Source organism: Neopsephotus bourkii, unplaced genomic scaffold (assembly GCF_033783945.1).
Source record: "Neopsephotus bourkii isolate Nb327-2 ecotype Australia unplaced genomic scaffold, CSIRO-AGI_Nbou_v1 NB_233, whole genome shotgun sequence".
Taxonomy (NCBI): domain Eukaryota; kingdom Metazoa; phylum Chordata; class Aves; order Psittaciformes; family Psittacidae; genus Neopsephotus; species Neopsephotus bourkii.
In genome coordinates, this window is record NW_026900743.1 from 200,476 (window position 1) to 223,718 (window position 23,243).

Here is a 23,243-nt window from a genome sequence, read left to right on the forward strand (position 1 = left end):
CGGCCCCGCAAGCTCGGGCATCCATGAACGCCCACCCAGGAGGCGGCAGAACCAGCGAGGCGGCTGGGCAACCCGGCCGGCGGCAACCCTGCGGGGAGAAGTAGGCCGCTGCCCTGAGTGAAGACCCTGACGGGGTCAGGACGCCACCGGCCGGGCCCCGAGCAGACTACTCTCACCCCTCACTGTCCCGCCATCTCAGCAGGGTCTACGGGCGGACAGCTACCGGGCGCCATGCAGCCGGGAGGAACCATACCCACCCCGCAGAGCCAGCCCCGGCGGGCAGCACACCCCTCCTGTGCCTGCCACATCCCACTTCCCATAGCCCGCCTCCTCCGCCGGCGGGACCACCCCGCCCTACGTCGCCCCGCCCCGCCGCGAGGAGCCGCTTTCTCATTGGTTGAGAGTAGAGAGCGACAGGACCACAAGCCAATGGAGACTGAGCTATCGCGGTAGTGGCGCCCAATAGACGCACGTGCCTGTCGTCCCTGCCTGTCGCGGCCGGCTGCCGGGGCTGTGGGTTGCCATTCGGAGGCAGGGCGGCGCGGGGGGCGGATGGTGGTGGACGGAGCTCCCGGGCACTGGCGAGTGCAAGAACTGGAGCTGGTTGCGAGCGCCTCTGCCACTGCCTGCTCGACCGCCACCGGTTCCGTGTGCCCTCGTCGCGTTCCGCCGCCGACCGCCCTGAGCCGGCAGCGCTCTACGATGTGAACGGCCGCGGGTCTCGGCAGCGCCCCCGGTGCCCACGACGCTGGGGCGGGCAGCGATGGCCAGAGCCTGGCGTGGAAGCAGCCTCCGTCGCCGATAGGAAGCGCCGGGGGCAGCTGGGCAGGCGGCGCGGAGACTCCCTCGGGCCGTGAAGCGCTTGTCCCGCCCCGCCCCCTCCCTTCTTCCTCCACCCCTCCTCCTCCTCTCCCCCGCGGCCGGTGCATGCGGGGCGCCGGGGGCTGAGCTCGGCCCCCCAGTAGCATCCGGAGCGAGTGACCCTTCGAGTCCCGAGCATCCCCGCCATGTCCTCCTCGTCCAGCTCCTCGCAGACCCCCCCGTCCCACCACCAGCCCCCGCCGCAGAGGATGAGGCGCGGAGCCGCCGGGTCCCCCACTGCCGGTGGCGGCATGGCCGGGGGCCCCGGTAACGGTGCCGGAGGATGTGCGTCGGGGACCAGCCGACTGCTGCAGCCCATCCGAGCGACCGTCCCGTACCAGCTCCTGCGGGGCAACCAGCACAGCCCGACACGGTCCCCCTCCGCCTCTGTGGGCAGCAATACCGGGCCGGGGAGCAGCGGCGGGGGTCGCGGCGGAGGCAGCCCCCCGCCGCCCAGCGCGACGCCGCCGTTGACGGCGGGAGGCAGCGTGGCGGAGCCGGGCAGGGTGAAGGGCAGGCAGCGGCGCTCTCCGGAGAGCGGCGGCAGCAGCAGCAGCAGGAGGAGCAGCTCACCTGAGAGACGGAGCCCCAGCTCCCCAGTGTACAGAGGTAAAGCACCAGGACAAAGCCCGTCCCGCTTGCCCTGCCCCCGGGGGTGCCGGCCGGGCTGGGGCCATATTGCCTCCTGGCACCCCCTCCTCAGTTCTCCGGGGTGGGGGGTGCGCCCTGTCCTTCCCCCGGGCAAGCGCGCGTGGGAGCCGGGCGGACACCCGGCCTGGCCCGACGGGAGCAGCCCCGCTTTGAGTCTTAGCGAATAGGGGAGCGAGGTTGAGCCCTAATCCCTACCCCGGGGAGTGGGGCAGGTGCCATGACCGGGTTTGCCCTGCCAGGAGGGAAAGCCCCTCGTCCCGTCGCCTTCCTACGGGGAGAGAGCGACTCCTTGGAAGTCGTCTTCCTCCTGGGGCGAGGTGGAGATCCAGCTTGGGGAAAACACCGGAGCCCTCCCTAGGCTCCCAAAGGAGGGATCGCATGCCCAACGGAGAGGGGTGAGACCCCCGACAGCCCCTCGACCCGCCCGGGGCCGCCGCGGTGCCCCTAGTCCCTCTGCAAGGGGGAACATCCAGAGGATGAACATCCCCCTCTGCAAGGGGGAGCACCCTGCTCCTTCCTGCCCTTGCGCCCGGGCTCTGGAAGTGGAGCTGTGTAATAGAGCAACGAGTCTAAAATTAACCTGCTTCCCTGTCTACAGGTGTAATTATTTAGTGCGGTTTGTTAATGGGTTAGATTTATATCTGGGGTGTCACAACCCAGTTCTGAAGTGTGTACTAAAACCGAGCCTCAAACGCTCTTCCTTTCTGCAGAGCTTGGTTTGTTAAGGAGTTGAGTTTTTATAACATCTTAGGTTAAAGTACATGATGTTTTCAAGCACAGACTCCAAAACAAAAAAGCAATGCCCGTTGTGAGGTGCTTAAAAACAAGTAACAGTCTGTCTCCTTGTGATGTTTAATATTGAATCTTAAGAGACTGTAAAAAGAAACCAAACCATCAAACAAAACCTAACAAACCCCAGTATAGAAAATAGGCCTGTAAAGTTAAAAATGTAAAATTGATTCCCAACAAGTCCAACTTAACCTGCGTCAGGTTGTCCGTTAAATTATTGAATATGTTAAAGTGGCAGTGGCCATCTTACCTCCCCCCCCATCACTTTAGCAGTTGAATGAATCGGGCTAAATGCACTTCTTATGTTACCCTGCTGTAGCAATCAGGTATCACTCATCATCTCTTTCTGGGCATGTTTATGTGATTCTGTACCACTTGCTTGTTCTGCCCCTTCCTGAAGTCTTCCTGTGTTTCATTTGTGTGGCAAATTGTGATCTGTGTTGGTGGCCAACGTGTTTTGTAGCAGCGGAATCTGTTACCTCCTCCCCACCCCCACCCCTTTCAGTTTTAATGTGTAGTAAAACCTTACAATCTGTAGTATGTGTAACTTCAGTGACAGTCCTAGGACATAGGCAGCATTTTGCAAATGAGCAAAATGTCACTGCCAGTTACGTGTGGAGTTAATTTACCTTGCACGGTATTTGTGCTTATGCAGATGACCAAATGGGTTGTGTTATAACCCGAACAGAGATCCTTCATAACTTAGGTCTCAAAAAGATTATTTATTTATGCAGAAGTTCTTGCATACTTGAGAATGGAACTGAGCTTCAGTGGTTTTCCCTCATTCAAGCTCTAAAATTTTAAAAGATCATACTTTTCGCACTGTATGCAATACTAAATGTAGATTTCCCTTTTTTTCTCCTTTAATGCTTGCAAAATGCTCATGGGAAACTAGGCAAACCAAAATGTTGATGCATGAAAGGAGTGATTGTGCTAGATACTGTAAATTATTTAATTATGGGAACCTGGAGGAAAACATTGTAGTGGTGCAGTGTGTAAAGGTCTATGCTTAAGGTGTATTGAAGAGGGGGGCATGTGGGCTGTTACCTACAAGCAAGAAAAAATACTGCAAAGCTGTGAAATATTTCATCATTGTGTGCGATTTTTTTTTTTCTTTTGGAAGGGAAAATTTTATTTTAGAAAGTGGCTTCAGTTGTCTTCATCTGAGGACTACTTTAGCCTTAACAAATCAGGCTATAAATTAGTCCTGAGTGACTTTTCCTTCATAAAACTTGTTTGTGCTTGCCTCATGGTGGACCATGTTAGCAGCATCCATGGCTTGATTCGGTGCAATGAGTGTAATGTATAAAATCATAAATGGCCCATCAAGAAATGCACCCTGTAATCTGTATGCGCTGCGAGGAATTTGTTACCCCTCCTCCAGGTCAAGCCAGCTGCTGCTGCAGAAGCTGACATCCTCTAGCAAATCCTGAATGAATGAATGAAAACAACGTGATCGCCCTAATAATGACCACAATTGCACACGTCAACAGCTTTATTTTACCCGAAATACAGGCACCATTTTCTAGCAGGCAAGGGAAATAAGATACCCTGTTTCTTCAGTCTGGCAAATGAGAAAAGGTTACCAACACCCCCCCCCACCCCCAAGAAAACCCCAACAAAACAACCCAGAGCTGGTTTTACACAATTTGGAATACAGTTGCATGCCATGGGGCAGGATTTTGTCTTTGTTTTCCTGCTTGTTCTCAGTATTTTAGTACGTGACGTATGGATACTAAAATTGGTGTTTGTACGGTGATGTAGTGTGTAGAAAATTGATTGCTGAACTGGAGGACTGCTGCAGTAATAATGGAAGGCTTTGGGGGGGGGGGAATATAAGAATATTCTGTTTTCAAACACGGACCATCTTGCTGCAGCTTGTTAAACAATGTGCTACTCCAGCTATTTATAGGTATCAGCATGCAAGTCTTGGGGAAGGGACTTGATTGTTTGTTGTCAGTATTTTCAGAACCATTTCCCACTGCTGTAAAATGTGAGCTTAGGCTGTAGGTATAATCCTGTTGTTTTTCTCACCAGTGCAGGGGATCTGTTTGTCTTTCACTCTGCAGTCTGACTTGGATCATTTCACGAGTATGCTTGTGCTGGAGGCTGCTTGTGATCCTGATGGATAGATGTTTTTCTTTTCTTTAAGACACCTGCCCCTTCCTTACCTCCTTCCAGCCTTTTCCACTATCAGTTCCTTGAACAGGCTGTCCTACTAAGCCATCTTGTTGTGGATATTTTAGTCATTTGTCAGAGTTGTGGGGTTTTTTTTTTCATGAAGGAGATTTCTGTGAAAACACTCCAGCTTAGAGCCTCTACAGGTCAGAGCAACTACCATTGCAGGCATTGACATCACTACCATATGAATGAAAGCAGCATGCTCTGTTTCTTATGCCATCATCATCATCTTTTATGTCCTTTCTTTCTAGAATGCTGTAAATGTTTTGGTCTGCAGCAAGCTCCTGTGTGTTTAGAACTGAAACTTAAGAATTTGATGATTCTTTAAGCAAATTTGGGGATTGGTAGCCATTAGGCAAACACCAATGCCAGTATTTGTACTTGGTCAGTACTGATACTGAATTGATGAGAAATAAAGTACTACAGAGTAATTTCAATGTGCTAAAAAGGAAAAAGACATAAGAAACCCTTCAGATATCATAGGATAAACCTGCATTCTCCTTTTTTAAAAAACATGTTTTTTCCTTGCTAGTAGATCCATTTTTATAGCCTGTATTCATGTTTTGGAGAGATGGTAATGTAAAGTGTATGGTTGAATGTAACAACACATGGTTTCCTTAAAGGGAATATGTCTGATAGATATCTGATCACATATATGTAATGTCAACGGAATGTGAAGCTGTGTGGTTTATGACGGACATTCCAATAATAATACTAATAAAAAAATCCCTTGGATAGGTCAAAGAAAACATTGCTTGAGAACACTTGTGTATTACAGGAAAAAAGCAAGTTGTTTTCTTTCTTGACTTACCTGGATAAAATTTGTAGTTTCTGTTGTTCTATAAAGAAGTTTGTATTTAAGCATGAGAGGGGTTTCCTGTTTATTTCTTTGTATTTATTTTTTTTTGCACATGATACGCAATGTTTTGTGTACAGTGAGGGTGTAAATGACTTCTGTGTGTTTCATAGTGTTTTCATCAAATGCTTTGATTTGCTTAGTGTTGACTGGTGGTACTGTAATATTATGCTTCATATTTTTCTAACTTACAGAGTTCATAGTACAAACTTTTTTTCCCACATCAAATTTTGAGGCAAAGGTTAATTTTAAGGACATCTGGAGAATACTGGAATCAATTTGACTGTTAAGGGTTCCCAATATCTTCTCAAAATAACTCCTGAGGTGTTGCCAACATTAGGAAAAGAAAGGAATTGAAAAAGATGCAAAGCAACTGCATAGCCCAGTTCTGAGTAATAAGTATGTGTATCTGTTATGGTAGTAGACAAAAGGCTAGTGGAGTAAGACAGACTATATTGCTGATCTCTAGACTTGTAAAGGATATCAGTATTTAAAAAAAAAGAAACAAAACTCAGACTTCAAAAGGCGGAACTACTTTAATATCCTGGGTTCAAGCTATCCAATATTTTAGCATCATAAACATTTATACCAGAGATCAAGAAGATCTTTCCTTTATTTCTAACAAATGTAGGTAAGGAAGTAATTTTTGTGACGCTTCATATTTCCTGATGCCTGAATAATAACAGTATTCCAATAATTGTGTGGCCAAAACAGTTTTGCTCCAGCTTTATCCTTCTCTCTTCCCAAAATAGCTTTCATTGGAATATAATATGGTGAAATAGAAGACACTGGCTAAATTTGAACCAGTTGTCTTGAACTCGGAGTCTTTTTAGTTGCATGTTTTAACATCACTTTTAATGGCAATTGTATGTTAGATGTCATTAATAAATATATTTCGGAAGACAAATTAATTGAGCTTCTTTCAGGTGGGAAAACAATTTCAGGAAAGAAAAATCAGAAGATACTTTCTCCATTGAACTTGAATGGCATGGTAGCAAGGCATTAGCTTTTAAGAAAGCACTCCCCTCCCCCATGGAAAAAAATAACATTATAAAGTCAATGCATGTATCGCTTTTAAATCACTACTTGACCTTTAATTCTTATCCTTTGGATATAAGCAAGTGTTACTGTGCTGCATATGGCCAAAGTGAAGTTACTTGCCAATATCCATGTGTAGTAAATCGGTGACTAATACTGAAATGAGGTTTCAGAGATGCATAGTTCCTGTGCTTTGTCTCTTCCAGTGGTGGTGCGATGAATGGAGGTTCTTTAAACACATCTGAAAATGCAGGAGGATAGATCAAGGGAATGTATCTTAGAATCTTACAAAAAGGGTCAGTGTTTATTGATCTAGACTGATACATACTGAGTTGTTGAGCTTTGCTATATTGCAAAAAATCACAGTGAAAAGTATTTATTTTTAAAATGGGGTTTATGCTACTACTCTAGATACCGTAATGAAAGAAAAAGATAACTGATGCAGTAATTTTAAAATTTCACTTCAACCTGGACTTGAAAGCAATAGTTGTAACAGTGTAAAACCTATTGGAAATAAACTTTATGCTCCTGAATGTTTCAGTATAAGTGAATGTTTGCAGTGCTTTTTTTTGTGACTTCATCAGTTGAGTTATTATCTTCATCTGAAGAAGGTAATAGTTGTTTCGTTGTGTGGTTGGTTTGTGTTTTTTCTCTCTACAGTTCCTGTTTAAATTGGTTGGCAATACCTTCAAGAGGGAAAAGCGTTGCCAACACTTGACGCAATAGTTAATTCTCTATGGATTTAGCATATGTTCAGGCAAAGTTGTTAATGTAATAGGGTTTAAACATTGACTGGCATTTCTTAAGAAGTGTCTTTTATTAATGGAAAAGAAATGGATCCTGTACTAAAGATACACAACTAGAAAATTTTGCTCAAGACTTGAGATAGTCAACAGTATTAATGATCATCATCTTGCTTTAATGTTAATATTTAAATGCATTGAGTTCCCTCTCTTTCCACACTGCCGCCCATATAAATCTGTAGTGCCTAAACAATGGCTTAAGGCATTTTCAGGCAAGTAAAATAATATTTGCATCTCATTAGAAGGGATATATCCACAACAGCTTATCAGCCTGATATTGTCCCAGTTTCTTTCATGTCTCCATTTTTGAGGTGTGGACAGCTGCAAAATTTAGAGAACTGGAGATTACAGTGAAGAAAAATGGGTGTTCATACTTAATCTCTTTTTTACATTTTGAACTTCTTGATTGTTTTTCAGTTATGCTTAAATGTTTCTCTACCTGATTTGTCTCTGAAGTTCATAGCCACTAATGTATGTTTGGACTATTTTTGAACTGGAAGTTAAATCCTAAATCTTGAAAATAGTTGATGGGTATTGAAAGGAACCACAATTTGAGACTTTTGCAGTACGGATACCACACAGAGTATCATGATACAATGTGTAATATCAATCCTTTTGAATGGCGAGATGGTGTTTCCAACTTATTTTGCTGAAGCTAGGCTCTCATCTGTGGAAACACTCACCCATGGTTGAAACCAGCATACATGTTCTCTCAGGAGCTCTTTTCCAGCTGTGTGAATATTGGACTTGCAACAAGAGTCGCTCCCTTACATGGTCTCCTTAGACTGTCTGATGACTCTGCTCAGATTGTCTTCTGCTGTTAAACAGAAGAGGTCATGTAGTCTACCTTGGGGAAGGAAACCCAGGCAGGCCAAGTGGGGCCATGGTGGGTAGTGTTCTCAGCCTGCTGTCTCTGGCCTTGTAATGCTGCCTCTGCCCTGTTCTATTCATTTCTCCTCTGTACCCTTTCTGCTTGTTTGGTATCCGCATCACTACTTATTAGCTTCTGCATCCCACCAAACTGTTGAGTTACCCCCCTGTTATAAACAGATTTGTTTCCTTGGGAAGGGGGGATGAAAAACACCCAGAAGGTGTGGGTGTCTACACTCAAGCAGTAATTGTTTTCTTTACAAACCATTTGTAAATAGGGATTAACCTGACCAGTTGGTGTTGGATCAATGGAAGAATCAATTATTTTGATGGAAAGTTTTCATCAAAAAGTAGTAGTAGACCTCTTAATCAGCTTTCAGTGTTTGATATTGCTGCTTTGGAGGCTGTATACTTCCCAGTAGGTCATAAAATGTTACAAACTTGGGTTTTGAAACCCTAATACAAGTTGTGTATGCGATAGCCCTTATTTAGTGTTGCATGTGTGCAAACAATAAATGATGACACAGATGCTGGTGTTTATAAAGATTTAACTTTCACTGCTGCTAGTGTTAAATTGAGGAGCAGCTGTTCACAGTGGATGTTATTCTCCAAAATCAAATACAAATGAATAACAACACTGGTACTTACATGCCATTTGTTTTGCACAACCTGAATCTAGTTTTACCCATGCTACATATTGTTTTCAGGAAGAATGTGACTTATATTTTGCTCATAAGAGTAGTGGCTAAGAACAGTACAATAGCACTTCCATCATGTTTTTTGAATAATCTAAAATTCATTGTAGAATATTCATGTTCCACCTTGAGATAGTCTAAACTGGAATAATAATTTAGGTGTCCCATTCCTTGAACAGCTCAAGTCTCCTGTGTGAATGAGGTTTAGTTTCATCCTTCTTTCCTGCACTCTCACCACCAGGCATTAAGCTCAAAGATTAGTTGTAGATGCACTTGTGAATTTCAAGAATTAACACTCATCTCATTGGCTTGACCTGTCATTGCAAGACAAGTGGCACTCATGCTACAAACTTGAAACTCATTCTGCAGATGTATGAAGTTTGATTTTAAGTATTGAATATCTCCTTTTGGAGATGTTTTCTGTAACAGTAGCCACTTGGTTGTGAACAGATTAAATGCCTGGCAAAATGGATATTGTTGTATCCTGTGCCTTTTCATCTCTGGTGTTTTGGGGTACCTTGCCTATTCTGGAGTTCTGATAGACTCTGTGAAGGTTGCTTAGCTGGATTACCTGAATACCAACATTTTTTAGAAAGGCTTCATGATTGGAAAAACCTAAACATTTTAATGTAGGTGCTTAGGCTGCAGTACTAACTAAAACCCATCAAAATTAATCTGTTGACATCTGTCACCATTTAGAAACCAAACTGTGGTTTGGAAATAATGTGTTCTTACCAGGAAAGAAATTATGGTTATTCAGCACTCAATCACTAGCTAATTCTTTTAGTTCTAGTCTGCAGAAATGAGTCTGTAAATACAAAGCCCACTTCTTCACAGTATGACATGCAGTCAGCCACCGGCTGTCTGGGAGCATGTTACCTAGGCGCAGATATAAATGCCAGGTTTGTGAACGCAGAGCTTCCAGGTGTAATAGTACAGTTGCTGTAGCCATGCTGGATCAGAAATGTTGCTAGGTAAACCTTTAAAATGTTGTGCCATGTTCCCAAAAGTCAAGCCATGGAGATCAACAGCGTGTGAGTGGCTCTCCAAGACCCATGGGTCTCTGTAGGTATTTAACAGGTCTCAGTACCACTTCTCCTGCACAGGATGGCAGCTCTCATTAGCCCAGTCTGATTAGAAGGTCCTGATGACTGCAGCAGGTAGCATTGTGGTGTGGTCTGGGTTTGGTGAGTGGAGTTCTCACACACAGAGTCACTCTAAATTCAGTGCCACATGTCAGCTGATCAGTCTGGAGCCCTGGAAATTAGGCTTTGCACTGTTGACACTATGCAATTAGGTGTCACACCTTCATATCCACTAGATCATATATTACTCAATTTTTTTGTGATATGTGATAACTCTGCTTTTCAAAGTAATGGAGAATTGACTTGCTCAATAAAAATTAAACCCAGATTTTTGCTGAGTGTCCCAGAACAGGCTTTGAACATTGTGACTCTAAAAATATCAGCTAACTGCTGAAGAATGCAGAATAAGACTTAGGTTTTCACAGTAGTTGGGAAGCTGCCAGATTAAAGGAGAAGCTGTCTTCACAGAAGAAAATTTGTGTTCAAGGCCTTAAAATTTTCATTCTTAACTGATAGCTGTGGTGTTTGCTTAATTGTGACAATTGATAGTGGAATACCTTGACACATGCTTACTCTCATACTGTGGTTTTCTGGTATTTCCCCTTCAGTGGTTCCTTTCTTGTATCAGATACCCTGCCCCAAATATTAATCTTTGTATTATTTTCTTCTCTCACAATGAAGCCATGAAATACATTTGAAATACTTGATGTTCTTTTCAAGGGGAACAAGAAAACGTCCTAATCTGGAAGAGAAAAATTTGTCATGGGCAAAATGGAATTAACTCATGTATGTTTAAAAGTAATGTGTATTTCAGAAATTTCCATACAAGGAAATGACTGGAGAGACATACTCGACTTGGGAGGCTGTCCACACTGAAGATCCAAATAACCTTTGGACATTACTGTAGAAACAGAGAGACTCATGCTTTCAAACCAAGTTGTGTACTGAAGTGTGCAGTCCATACATTGCTTAAAATATTAACTTTGTGGAACTGTTATATACATCTACCTTAAGTTCTTCCAAAGGGGGAATTCGCATACTAAGAGGATTGGAGTCTCATGATTTTATTTAGTGATGTGTATAATGTTTAATATGAAGTTGTAGGATGCGGGGAGATCTTTTATTTGCAAGAATAGAAACTCAGTTTAGCTGTATTGAAGACGGGAATTGCTGAATCTGACAACACAAAATCTGGGAGAAGCAGAAGAAATGGGTGCTCTGGCAGTGTATATACCATAAATGTTAGGTTTTTTTACAACTAGGCCTTTTTTAATAATAAAATTTACATGCATATACAGCAAGAGAAAAAAAAACCTACATAAAGGCATTTTCTAAAATTAAAAAATCTGGAATACTGCTTCAGATTTCAGAAGGAAATAGTTTGAAAATTTGGCTAAACGAGGTTGTTCTGATGAATACAGAGAGGATCTGTCTTAATGAAAAATGTAAACACTATTGGAATCTTTAAAATATCAGGATAACTCAAGTATGTGATCTGGTTGCATGACTGCATCCCCAAAAGGCTGCTAGGAATAAGCAGGGAGCCTGCAAGAGACAGCAGGACCAACTGAGAAAAGACTGAGACATTGTCAATCGGAAGTGAATCTTTTCCCTTTTTCTTAGCTGAAACCTGGAAAGGCTTGGACTTTACATGCATTAAGACAAACAGTAGAAACATGCAAGCAGAAAACCAAGTGGTTGCACCTTTTGGTACCAAGGTAAAAGGTTAAGGATGATCTGAGACTGATTTGGTGGAATGTATGGCTTCAAAATCAACTTCAGGGAATGGTAGCAAAAATCCCACAGCACAGATATTTATTCAATGCTTTGTACTCACCATAGCAAAGTGTAAGTTACTAGCTTCCAATTAGGGCAGTGATTTTTAACCCAGGAAGAAGATTTAAAGAAAAACCCCAAAACAACAACAACAACAAAAAAGGGAGGGTGTAATTTGGAATTAGAAATTACCAAGAGTATGATAAATACAGTTTGCATATTTTAATAAAGTCAATTTGGTCATATCTATTGCAGGATTCTAGAAAACCCTACTCAGAAGTTCATGCTGACCTTCAGATTTCTAAGACAATCTTCTGAAAAGGAGGTGACACCATTTGAGTATAGATAGCCAAGTATGGTGTTGAGTCCAGTTCTGAATTAGAGACTGTTGGTCCAACTCTTGTTGTAGGTGAAACTTCAGAAGAAATCCCAGGGGATGGTGGAAAGCAGGAAGAGATGCTGAAGTGCAAAATGAGCTTTCCCAGTTGTGTCATGCTAACCTGGTGGTTTTGATAAGAGAAGTGATTTTTTGTAGATGAGAAGTAGATCTTATCTGCTTAGGCAAATTTTAAGATTAGGGTGATGAAACCATTGATGAATTTTGAGAAATTTAATTAGTACACAGGAAGATTATGCAAGAATAGTTGAAGGACCTTGGGAATTGAAATTGTAATTTCAAAGAGTGAGATTTAAGAGAAAAAAAATTGAGGTTTGCGTATGTGAGGTTGTACTTGGACAGAATACCTTTTCCTGTAAGGGGGGGAGCATGTAATTTGAAAGTTCTGGAGGGTGGAGTTGGGTGATGGTGGGATCTCTGAACTGCCAACATGAGGTTACTCAGAAAGTACTGGGCACAGGTCAGGTCTTGCACAAATGAGCAACACAGGGGCCTGCTGAGACATTGTCTGGAAAACTGCTCACAGTTCTGGTGCTCCACGTTTTCAGAAGGGTAAGATCAAACTGGAGCAGACTTGGAGAAGGACTGCTAGGTTACACTAACAGTGGGCAGCCTAACTGTGTGGCAATGAAAAAAAGTATGCTCTGAATAAAAATACAGTTGTTTTCTCTGAATCCAGGTGAGCAGGGAAGGGGATGGAGAGGTGCAAAGGAAGACCTGTAAGTTAGTGCTAGGATGTGAATGGATGGATTGGTTTCACAATGTAAATGTTTATGTGGAAAACTACAAGAAGGCCTGACACCATTGGAGAACTAAAATCAGCATTATTTTTCCAGTAGAAATTGTGGGGGCAGAGTAGCCAGGTGCTGTAAGACTGAGTCTGTAATTGTTAAGTGATTATGTGTGTTTTGTCAGTGATAGTTGAGAGCTGGGCTCCTGATTTAGGAAGTTGTTTCTAGTCCTTTGTTTTTATGACTTAACTGATAATGGAAAGATAATTTATTTAATCAGCCAAGTTGGGCAGCCTGATGTGAGCAATCAGTTTTAATCTGGTTTTGTGTTTCTATTTTCCTGAAAAAGTATTATACTTGTTCAGTATAATCATCTCTAGCTAGGAGAATGCCTTCTATCTCTCATCTTTGGTTATCATTATGATGGCATTGTATAGCCTATTGTACATTGATTACAGTTCTTTGTGTATTTTGATTGTGAAAGTGGTGAATCATGCCTTCTGGGTTTTTTTAAGGGTTTTTATTCCCAGTATGTCCAGCTGCATTTTGATGGAAAGTGGAATAACATTAAAGGTATACAAACCTCTCACTTTTCTACATTTTGTTAAATTGTTAGTGTCATTATACCAACAACAATCCCTTCAGAGTCATGAAGTTTATTCAACAAAGGCAGTACTATTTTTACTTACTGAATTAATTGCATGTGTTCATAAGGTTTTAATGATTAATAAACTGGAAGAAGGAAAAAAACAAGAGTTACAGTGCTCTTTTTGGTTCCAAATTAATTTCTCGATATTGGATAAATTTATCATTCAACAGATCTAAATTAACGAACTAAAATGACGAAAATTCTCTGTACCTGTAGAAGTGCACAACAGTTAATAATTGGTTGTGTGTTTCAATGTGCTGTTTTCCCCAACTACTCCTGAGCTCAAATAAATTTTGTTTTAGCTTTTTAAAGGAACAATTCTTAGATAATTTATTAAATGATACCAAGTTTAAGTATTTGTATAGCGTGTACATTTGAAAAAACCCCACACCCTAAAAATGTGAAATACATAAAAATCTGAAAGATTTGGAATTTTATTTTTTACCTACCTGGTATTCTATTAGAGTAGAAGTATGTAGGTCACATCCGTTGAACAAAGCAGGCTTTTGTGATATTAAATGCTTCGTCTTTTGTATACAGGTCCTATACATGCCAGCAGTAATCTTTGTTAGAAGAATAACTTAGTTTTGGAGAGCTGAAGCTTTCTTCCTTGTACTTTGTTTACTTTGCTTACTGAGATAAGAGTGTTCTTTCTGTGCTTGATCTCTAAGGATAGTGTTCATTTTAAACAGGGGAGTTTTGCCATGAACAAAATTGGACTTCTGAAAGTTATGTGTAGTCACATTTTATATGACCTGTACTTGGATGGAAATAGGGAAATGAGGCAGAGACCATGCTTCATCATGCAAACATAAGGCAACCAAGATTTTGAGTCACCCATAGGTCCAATTAAATTTTTATACTTACAGATTCATCCATCTGTCCCCCTTTGTCCACTTTTATCTATGGCCTGGCTCTGAGCACTGTGCCTTCCACGCAGTTATGTGAGTAGAGTTGTATGTCCTCGAAGAGTCATGCATAGAGTGGATGGAAGGAAATCTCCTTGATGGAAGGAAATGCCTTCATCTACCCATTGGATTCCATGACTAGTCAGAAGACCTCTTCCCTTTTTACATGGCTTAAGTCATGGTGACTATAAAAGATAACTCAATATGGTTGATTACTGTAAACCCTTACTGTGGGTCTTTGTCTACAGTTTTCCTTTGAAAGAGTAAGCTGGTTTGGTTTTGGTTTGTTTTCCTGGTATAGGTTACCTCTTGTGTTGATAGTCTTGCTATTTAATGTAGTTCAGTTTAAATTCTTGTAGGTCTTGTCAGGTACAAAACTGAATTTGCCATGACTACCAGTCTGTTCAATGTCCCTTTGTTGTTGTTATTGTTGCTTGCTTGCTTGCTTGTTTGTTTTCTTTCTTTCTTCCTTCCTTCCTTTCCTGAAGAATTTTAGATATGGAAAGCACATCATGCAGGGATCTCAATCTCTGAAAAGGTCTAAAATCTCAAGTGGACTGCTTTATGCTTGTTCAGTTTGGTTGTTGGAGCCTTGGTGTGATTATGGTGCTATTCCACATCTTTATTTTTGTTGATTCAGTGTTATGGATAATGAGAAGATAATTAAGAATGGATTGTGTCATTCTGTTTAGTTACTTCAGAATGTCATCCCCCTTCATTTGTAGTCTTCCTCTGTATTGGTTTAAAAAACAGAAATTTGGGAATAATTTCTGAAGTTGATAAAACTGAACCAAAACCAGTGTAGTGCACATAATAAAGATAGACATTTTACTGAGCTGAATGACTGTACAGTGTTTTGAGATGTATCAGAAAGTAACTTAAAATGACCATCTCTTATTATATCCTCCTACAAATATCCTTTTGGTAGCAAAACACTGTATTGCATTTTACATGTTTGAAAAAACAAATACCTGGTTTTGTTTTAAGTTATTAAAGAGATTTAATTTGAAATTACAGAAGGAAGAGTGCAATGACATTTTTTCCATTCAATTACATATTAAGGTGTTGTGTTTTTTAAGTTGCCATTTAAAATCCTATTTTTTGTTATTTTGTCTGAATAGTATGTAGCAAACAGTATGCTCTTTGTTCGTCTGCACCACTCTAAACTGTTAATGCAGTCATTTTAGACAGTTTGCAGATTGGGTCAGACACAAGTCCATCGGTCACTGGCAAATGGGAAACATCTTCTGAGCCAGTAGATCTATCTTGTGGAATAAAACTTCTAGGGACCCCAAATCCCTTGTTAATCTTTTCCATGAGAGATTTTGGCTCCAATTACAGGAGAAAAGCCTTCTTGAGAATGAAGATTGAATTTTTTTTTTCTTTGAGTGTCCTCTAGATCCCCATTTTTCAGTGTTTTTCCTCACAAAGTCACAGTGAAGAGTTCTGCAGATAAACATACACCAGCTTGTCCACCTACCTATCTAACTGGAGGTGGGAAAGACCAGTCAAATGTATGTTCAGGAATCAGTACAGTATCACTATATACTCACTGGAAAAACAACCAAAAGTGAAAAAAAAATCCTTGACCAGACTCTTCAGAGACTGTTCCTTCTCTGGTATCTGAAAGTGTACTTTTTTAATACTCAAGGAATCGTAGTCCAAAGCAAGTAACAGTGAAGTATTCCTTTTCATGCTTGTAGAAGATGTAACAGAAAGAGGGGACTTGACTAGACATGGGGGGTTAAGTCATCATCAGCTGCTGCTGTGGTAAACATGACCTCAGTGTTGGGCCATCATTCTTAGCAGTCACTGTGGGTCACCATTCGTTAATATTCAGCTTTCTGTTTCTAGTTTATGATTTCCCATGCTTTGTTCCCACATACTTCATTATTTAAGAGGCATTCACACAGGCACCTCTGAATATTTTTTTTCCCTACTAAGAATGTCCAAAAATATATACTCCTTCATAACATAATATCCAGTCTCTGCATCTTCTTCAAGCCAGGCAGCTTGAACTCTGACTTTGGAGCTCTTGAAAGGAGTCTTAAGCAGACTAGGATATTCATCAAAGTGAGTCCTTCCAAGAGTCTTCTGTATTTTTGGAGGAAATTCTTCTGAAGTCGGTATTAATTTCCTAGGTAAAATCTGAAGTTCTTTAGGAATGGATGAAAACAAAGCTTGGGAACTCATTCCTCTAGCAGCTCTGAAGGTGAACCAGAAGGCCCTGCAGTGTTAGTAACTGAACTGAACAACATCTTATTAAACATTCTTGTGGAAGTCAGTACTGCTATTTCATGGTGTCATGACTTGGCTGTCTTGGGTAAATAGTTTAAGTTATAGGTGAACTTTGAAGAAAAAAATCAAAATATTACTGCAGTAATGTTGTCTAGCATTTGGCAGGAGTGTGTCACAGGTAGCTGACATTGATAAGGAGGTGACAATACTCCTAGTTTTAGGAAACTATGAATTTTATTTTTATTTCATGTTTTTCACTTAACTTGAAAGGAATCTGTGTAATCTGAGAAGTTCTTAAGATAATTTTAGTCTGTTCAAGCTGAATATATCCATGCAGGAATGTGACTGGAAAAGTTTTGGCCAAATTTGAACTGCATCTGCTAACTGCTGAGAGAGAGATGGAAAGAAAAGATGCTGACAGATGAGCTCTGGTGGATTTAGCTGAAGCAATTACAAGTGGTACCAATGCTAGCTGTCAGTCTCACTCTTCACCTGCAGGTGATTTTCCTCATTGCACACATGGCAGAAAACATTATTTAAGGTAAAATGGACTATGAACATGGCTTTGAGATTATGTGCAGGTTAGCTGCCTCTATGTTGGATGGGAAAGCAATCTCTTCATTTTAGAGCTGTAGCAGATGGTTTTATTTGAGCCCTATGTCCTTTTCAAAAGAGTTGTCATGTGTTAGTCTCTTACTGAATTACATTTTGCTGGCAGAGAAACGTAAACCTTTTTTCAGTCAGTCTAGGTGGTGTAACTAGAGTTCTTTTGTCCCTCAGTGCAGCGTACAGAACCATAATTTCATGATTTCATGCAGTTTATTTTAGTTGGTTCCTGCTGGGAAATAGGAGCACACAGAATTTCACCAGCTGTAGTATTCAGGTGGACCCTTGTGTCATTTTGTGTAACATTTATAGCTAGAAATACGTAGCAATAGCCCTTAAATAGATGCCATTAAAACTTGTAGCATATTTTAAATAACATGTACGCTCATAGGAAGGCAAAATACCTCACATCTTGCTTTTGTAATTCCTAGATAATTTTCAGGTTATCTGTGTGCTTATGTACTGTGTTCCTGAGTGTATTTGTTCTGGAGGTAGAGCTGAGCTCCTTGTGAGGTATGTCACACATCACTGAGGAAGACTTGTTCTGACTTAACCGCTGCAGTAAAATCTGTTCTTGCACTCTGGGATTGTCAGATGAGAAATAGTCTGAAACTTGGGGAAAATCAGACTGTACGTTTAGAAATTTCTGAATATTGATGAAGCATTTCTGAATGCTCAAGTCTGTTGGCTTTTCTTTTTTTTTTTTTCTTCTGTGAGAAAACTGGAGCATGGGTTTCTATCCGGAGAAAGTGATTTGCCTTGGAGTGGGATATTGATGATGATAGCATCAAAATCCCATTGGTAATGAAAGTCTGGGGAGAAGTGAAAGTTCTGTAGTAGCTGCCCAGAGTAGCAGGAAGTCAGACTTACAATGAGGTGAGAAAAACAAAATTAAGAAAAAAATCCTGAGAGCAGTTTTAATATTTGGAAAACAGTTTAAACTGATCTGAGGCACCACTGTTGTGGTCCAATTCAACACTGCTTTCTGCGGCATCCTGTCATCTTTATGTATACATTAGTGTACAAGACATTTTGTCAGATGCTGATTCGTAGAAGTTCCTTCAAATCTCAGGTTTACAGATTCCTTTTTTATTTTTCATGGTCTAAGGGTATGTCATGAAAGGGTGAGAGTTAAAACTGTTATTGGACAGACCTTAATGCTTCTGAAACCCTGTTCCTTCTGGCTCTCCTGTGGTTGTTTCTGCCTGTTGTATTTCGCCACCTCTGCCTGTAATGGGGAAAACTGTGTATTTATGACTTTTTGGGGGTACATTTTAGCTTTCTTTGCTAGGTACATTTACACATCTCTGCATGCCATTTCAAAGTAGATGGAAGGAACACAGACAAGTGGAGCAGAGTTTGTATTAAATTAGTGTTAACTTGGATTGTTTATGCAGTTGAGAAGTGGTTTGTTGCCTGTAATTAAAAAAAATACTGAAGAGTAGTAGGGTCTTAGGAGACTTCATTTTTCCCTCTCTTTGCTTTAGGGTTTAACAGTCTACTTCCAAGATTACCGTGGAAAAATGTAAATATAGTAACTTTTATTGACGTTTGTTTCCATTCAGTTGTAATGGAATTATGTGAGTTTTTCATTTTGGGATTGCTGCTGCCTTTCCTCTGAGTGTAGAGCAAGACAGAGATCTTAGTTCATTCTCTGGTTGCAAGTATTTTGTGTGTGTTGGGTTTTTTGTGTGTTGTTATTTTTCCAGCAAAACTATTTAATGTAGAGTTTACAAAGGGATGCTTAGTCCTTATTTCCGTATCTTCAGGCATTGTCTTGTCAGTTTCTGTTTGCATAGTCTCTAACTTGTTTGAAAAGTTGTTTTTCAGAACATACTTAACTGCTTAGGTATTTGACAAATTCTCGATAGTTTTTTGCATGCAATATATACCTGATGAACAGACCTTTTGGAGAAATTTTCAGAACTCAGGCTACCCAAGAGTAGCATAGTGCCATAGCATGACAGTGAAGGCTGGAAGAATGCTTTGTAGGTACTCTCCTTTTATGTACAATTGTGTTTCAGTGCATAAGTAAATGCAGGTTTTATGTTAAAAATTTGTCACCTTTATCTTGGGTTTCAGGCTTCTTTACTTTTAATAGTTCAAAAGTCTTTTGTAAAATGCAGATTTGTCACAGTTGAAATCCTGTGATGATAGATCTGTTTGAAATTGTAGGGATTTGATTTATAGCTAAGGCAGTCAAAACAATTATATTCTATGAAGGCAGCATGATTTACTATTACACTTCCCAATTCATGACATTATTTAGAACTCTTCACCTAAAATGAGTAGCTAATGAAGTGTTTCAGCAGCTCTACATTTTCCTAAAATGATCTAATATTATCATGTTCATATATAATACTAAAAGCATGTCTGTTAGTGCAAACTATGCCCTAATCTGAATGCTATATAAAGGATTGATGGTGGAGTCTGCCTTTTGAGATCCAGCAGTTATAGATGCTACACAAAGAGAAAATGCATGTGGAAGTTAGTGGCCATGGTTGGGCTCAGGAGTGTGCTAGCAGGTCTGCTCTCAAGTTCTAAGGAGTGAGAAGGGTTTTGGTGGGGCAGGCAGTGCGTAGCATATGACTAACTTGGAAAGTAGTCTAACTTGTGAACTTCTTTTAGTAGGGGTGAGCAAAATAGACACTAGGTGCAATATAGGGCTTAGGTTGGCTTACATGAAGTGTAGAAACTGAGTATATGAAGTAATTTTGCCTAAAGGATAAAGCAAGATGATCCAGAGAGCATGCTGTAAAACTCTGTTCTTTCCCACATCAATCTCATGAATCACCCTACTCTCTGCTTTCCAAATGAAATGCAGGAAAAAGTATTCTGTGCTCTAGGTGTATGGGAAGAAAAGTACAGGGTGGAGTCAAAGATTGCAGGGGCTGTGGTGAATGAAGATAAACATGGTAGCTGTCTTGACCTGGGCTGTGTCGGAGGGACATACAGTCACACGCTTTCAGCTTGCTAAGGCTTGTATTGGGAAATTGTAAATAATATGGAAAGATGTACATGAGAGCAAGAAAGTGGATATGGCTGCTTAAGAATCACATTTTTTGTCATGGTTTGTGTTTTAGTATTTAGAAAGCTAATCTAGCTGACTTGAAAAAAGAAAGTAACCCAGTACTGATACTATGTTACATTTTCTGTTTCCATATGTTTGGCTTTCCTGAGTTGCATCATCACTACCTTTAAATTTGCTCAGTGTTTTTTGTTGATGAAAACATGTAAGTAGCCCAGTTCATTGCAGATATGAACACTCTTAAGTGTTACTGTTTGTAACTGTTAAGTTTTCCCTTTTGTATTTTCCTCCTTTGTCTGATGTTATTTGCTTTGATGTGATGGCATTCTTTCCAGCTTGGCATTTAGACAAAGGTTTCTGATATGTTCTTGCCATTGTGTGTCAGAGTTAGCTTTTAACATTTCACATCAAATTTAGCCTGACTTTTTTATTGATTTTGTTCTGGTTTTCTACAGTGGACAGGCCAAAATCCCAGCAAATCAGAACTTCTGGTACCATAAGGCGAACTTCTTCTTTGGACACAATAACAGGACCTTACCTCACAGGACAGTGGCCACGTGATCCCCATGTACACTACCCTTCATGTATGAAAGATAAATCTACTCAGGTAAAAGCTGTAAAATAAGACAACACAGATGTTTCGTGTAATTGATGTCTTCCTCATAATACTTTTATCACCTGATCTGGAATCTTAGCTCAACTTAATTCTGAAGAAATGTGGATTCACTTAATTTTATTATAAATATGAAGCCTTAAAATAGGGTACAGTAGTGGTTTGGCTTTTTTTAAATCAGTATCAGTAATATGGTATGTGACAGATTAAATTTTTATGCTTTTAGAAAACAGTTGTCAAAAATAATTTTCTGTATGTGGGCAGCTCTGTTGAGGCTAAATAAGCAGATTTCAGTCTCAGCCTTGTATCTATTTTATTTTGAAGCTGCTATATGCAAAATTATGCTGAATGTTACTTAAAAAAAACCCCACCATATATTCCATAGCAGTAGCGGCTGACAAAGTAAAGATTTTACTTAAGTGTGGTAATAAATATGTGGGTCTCAAAAAATGTATGTGTGTGGGGAGAGGAGGAGAGAGGTTACTGTTAAGAATTGATCAGTTTGTCACTAGTGGGGAAATCAAAAAGAGGAAGCTGGGAGTGAGCGTACAATATGGTCTTGAGTTGTCTCCTCTGCTGCTTGATAGCAAGAAAGACAAATAAACATGCTGTGTGGAAGTTTCCTCTTGAAGCCAGACATCAGGACAAGAGCATTACCACCAGCTTCAAAGGGAAGGCTACTGAGATTATTTATGGCCTGATACCCTTGGATACTCCTCAGGGCTCTGTCCTTAGTAACAATCTCTGGCGGAGAGGCTGCTGTAGTATTAATTGTGCTCCAGTGTTCTTTGGCTGGAAAGACGAACATTATTTCTTGCCTGCTTCCTCCTCATGCTGGTGCTTGTTGCTCACAAAATTGATCACTATCAAACAGGTAAAAAATATGTAATTCTAAACCCCTCAAATTATTACCAGAGGAGTTGCATTCTTGGTTTTTCAGTAGTGTTACTAGGGTGTGATGCAAGTCATCTGAGAAATACTTATTTCTCAAGACAAGTTTGAATGTATAAATTATTTTCAGTATCTTTAAAATGCACTGTAATGCAACACGGGAAGTCCTCTTATGGCAGAACGATGAGCATAGAATGCTTAGAAAAGGAAAAAAGATCTGTCTGTTCCAGAAATCATAGTTAACGAATTTTGGAATCTGAAGATTCAGTTTGTTTGAGGAAAACTTTAGAAACTGTGGTGGGACCCTTTAAGAAAATGCTGTCTTCGTGTCGTACTCAGCCAGCCAGCCAGCCAGTTTTAGCAAAGAAGAAGCAGCAGTGATCTTTACTGTCACAAAAGATCTACCTAAAAAGCTTTTAATCCTGGATTTACTTCCAAGGTTGCTTCCTTTCACAATACTATGCCTTGGAAATCTTTCTGTTTTGAAATCGTAATTTCCCTTCAGGAGATTTTTCAGTAGCATGCTTTGTAGTTACTCTGTTTCTTAACCCCTCTCTTAAAACATGTATCCATATCAAATTTCCCAAATATCCTTGTGAATAGGAAGTTTAGAATATTTAAACGTTCACAAACAAACCTTTTCACTAGTTACAGAAAAGAGAAACAAACTTGTTTGATAAACATTTGAGCTCTGAGTATTTGGCAGTAAAATTGCTTTCCTAGTGAGCTCAAGTGTGTGTTTAGGTTATTTGACCTGTTGGCTGCCACCTTTAGCCTCATTCAGAAATAAAGCTCAGGGAGGGGGAAAAAAAAGAAGTTTTACCTTTCCAGCAGAGTGGAAAGCCAGTACTGTTATTCTTACAAGCTGAAATATTATTTCAAAAGGATAAGGGCAGGGAAGTTTCATGGTGTGGATTTGTGTGGATGTCTTCTAATACAGAATTATATTGGCTGTCTTTTTATTCCAGTTATGAAAAAACGAAGGTTTAGTACTGTTTGAGTTGAAAAACATGTGTCTTGACTACTCAGGACTATATGAATATGTAAATGTAACAAGCGTAGTGATTGGCACAGTAATTCCATATTTTTGCTTTTAAATGAAACGTTCACTAGGGAGGCTTTTAGAAGATGATAAAATATTGACTCATGTTTTGGTTGTGTGGGGTTTTTTGTTGTTTGAGCTCTGTGTTATTTGAAGTATATCTAATTTCAAGGACTAAAGAGGAGTTCCAAGTCGTTGATGGGATACATGCATGACAAATTAAGTTAAATTAAATTAAAACCTTACTCTTTGCCTGGGTACCAGCATAAGTACTTCTACTTCATGTTTGTTGGCTAAGTAACAGTTTAGCTCATGGGAGTTCATATAGTTTACAGTAGCTAAATATAACAACACTTGGTAGTTTAGCAGAGTGGAAGATAGGAACATACAAAAGAAATAAAAACAAGATGATGAAAGTCAATAGACCAATTTTTTGTATGAATATGTTTCATTGCAGAATAAATTATCTCTTATTTACAAACTCACAATCATTTATACTGTCGGTATAACTTACATTGTAGGTGGAACAATTATT

The 23,243-nt window shown here is 40.4% G+C and overlaps 1 protein-coding gene across 4 annotated transcripts in view; it reads left to right on the plus strand.

Moving 5' to 3' along the window:
* Positions 1 to 478: 478 nt before the first annotated feature.
* GLCCI1 (glucocorticoid induced 1) overlaps positions 479 to 23,243 on the plus strand; it is a 58,009-nt gene continuing 35,244 nt past the window's right edge. Inside the window, exons 1-2 of one of the 4 annotated variants that reach the window (XM_061344697.1) lie at positions 479 to 1,470; positions 20,618 to 20,769. In XM_061344697.1, the coding sequence (XP_061200681.1) occupies positions 1,008 to 1,470; positions 20,618 to 20,769 (615 nt within the window). In that variant the 5' untranslated portion in view covers positions 479 to 1,007. The remainder of the gene's footprint in view (positions 1,471 to 20,617; positions 20,770 to 23,243) is intronic. The other 3 variants (XM_061344698.1, XM_061344695.1, XM_061344696.1) reach the window with 3 other exon arrangements.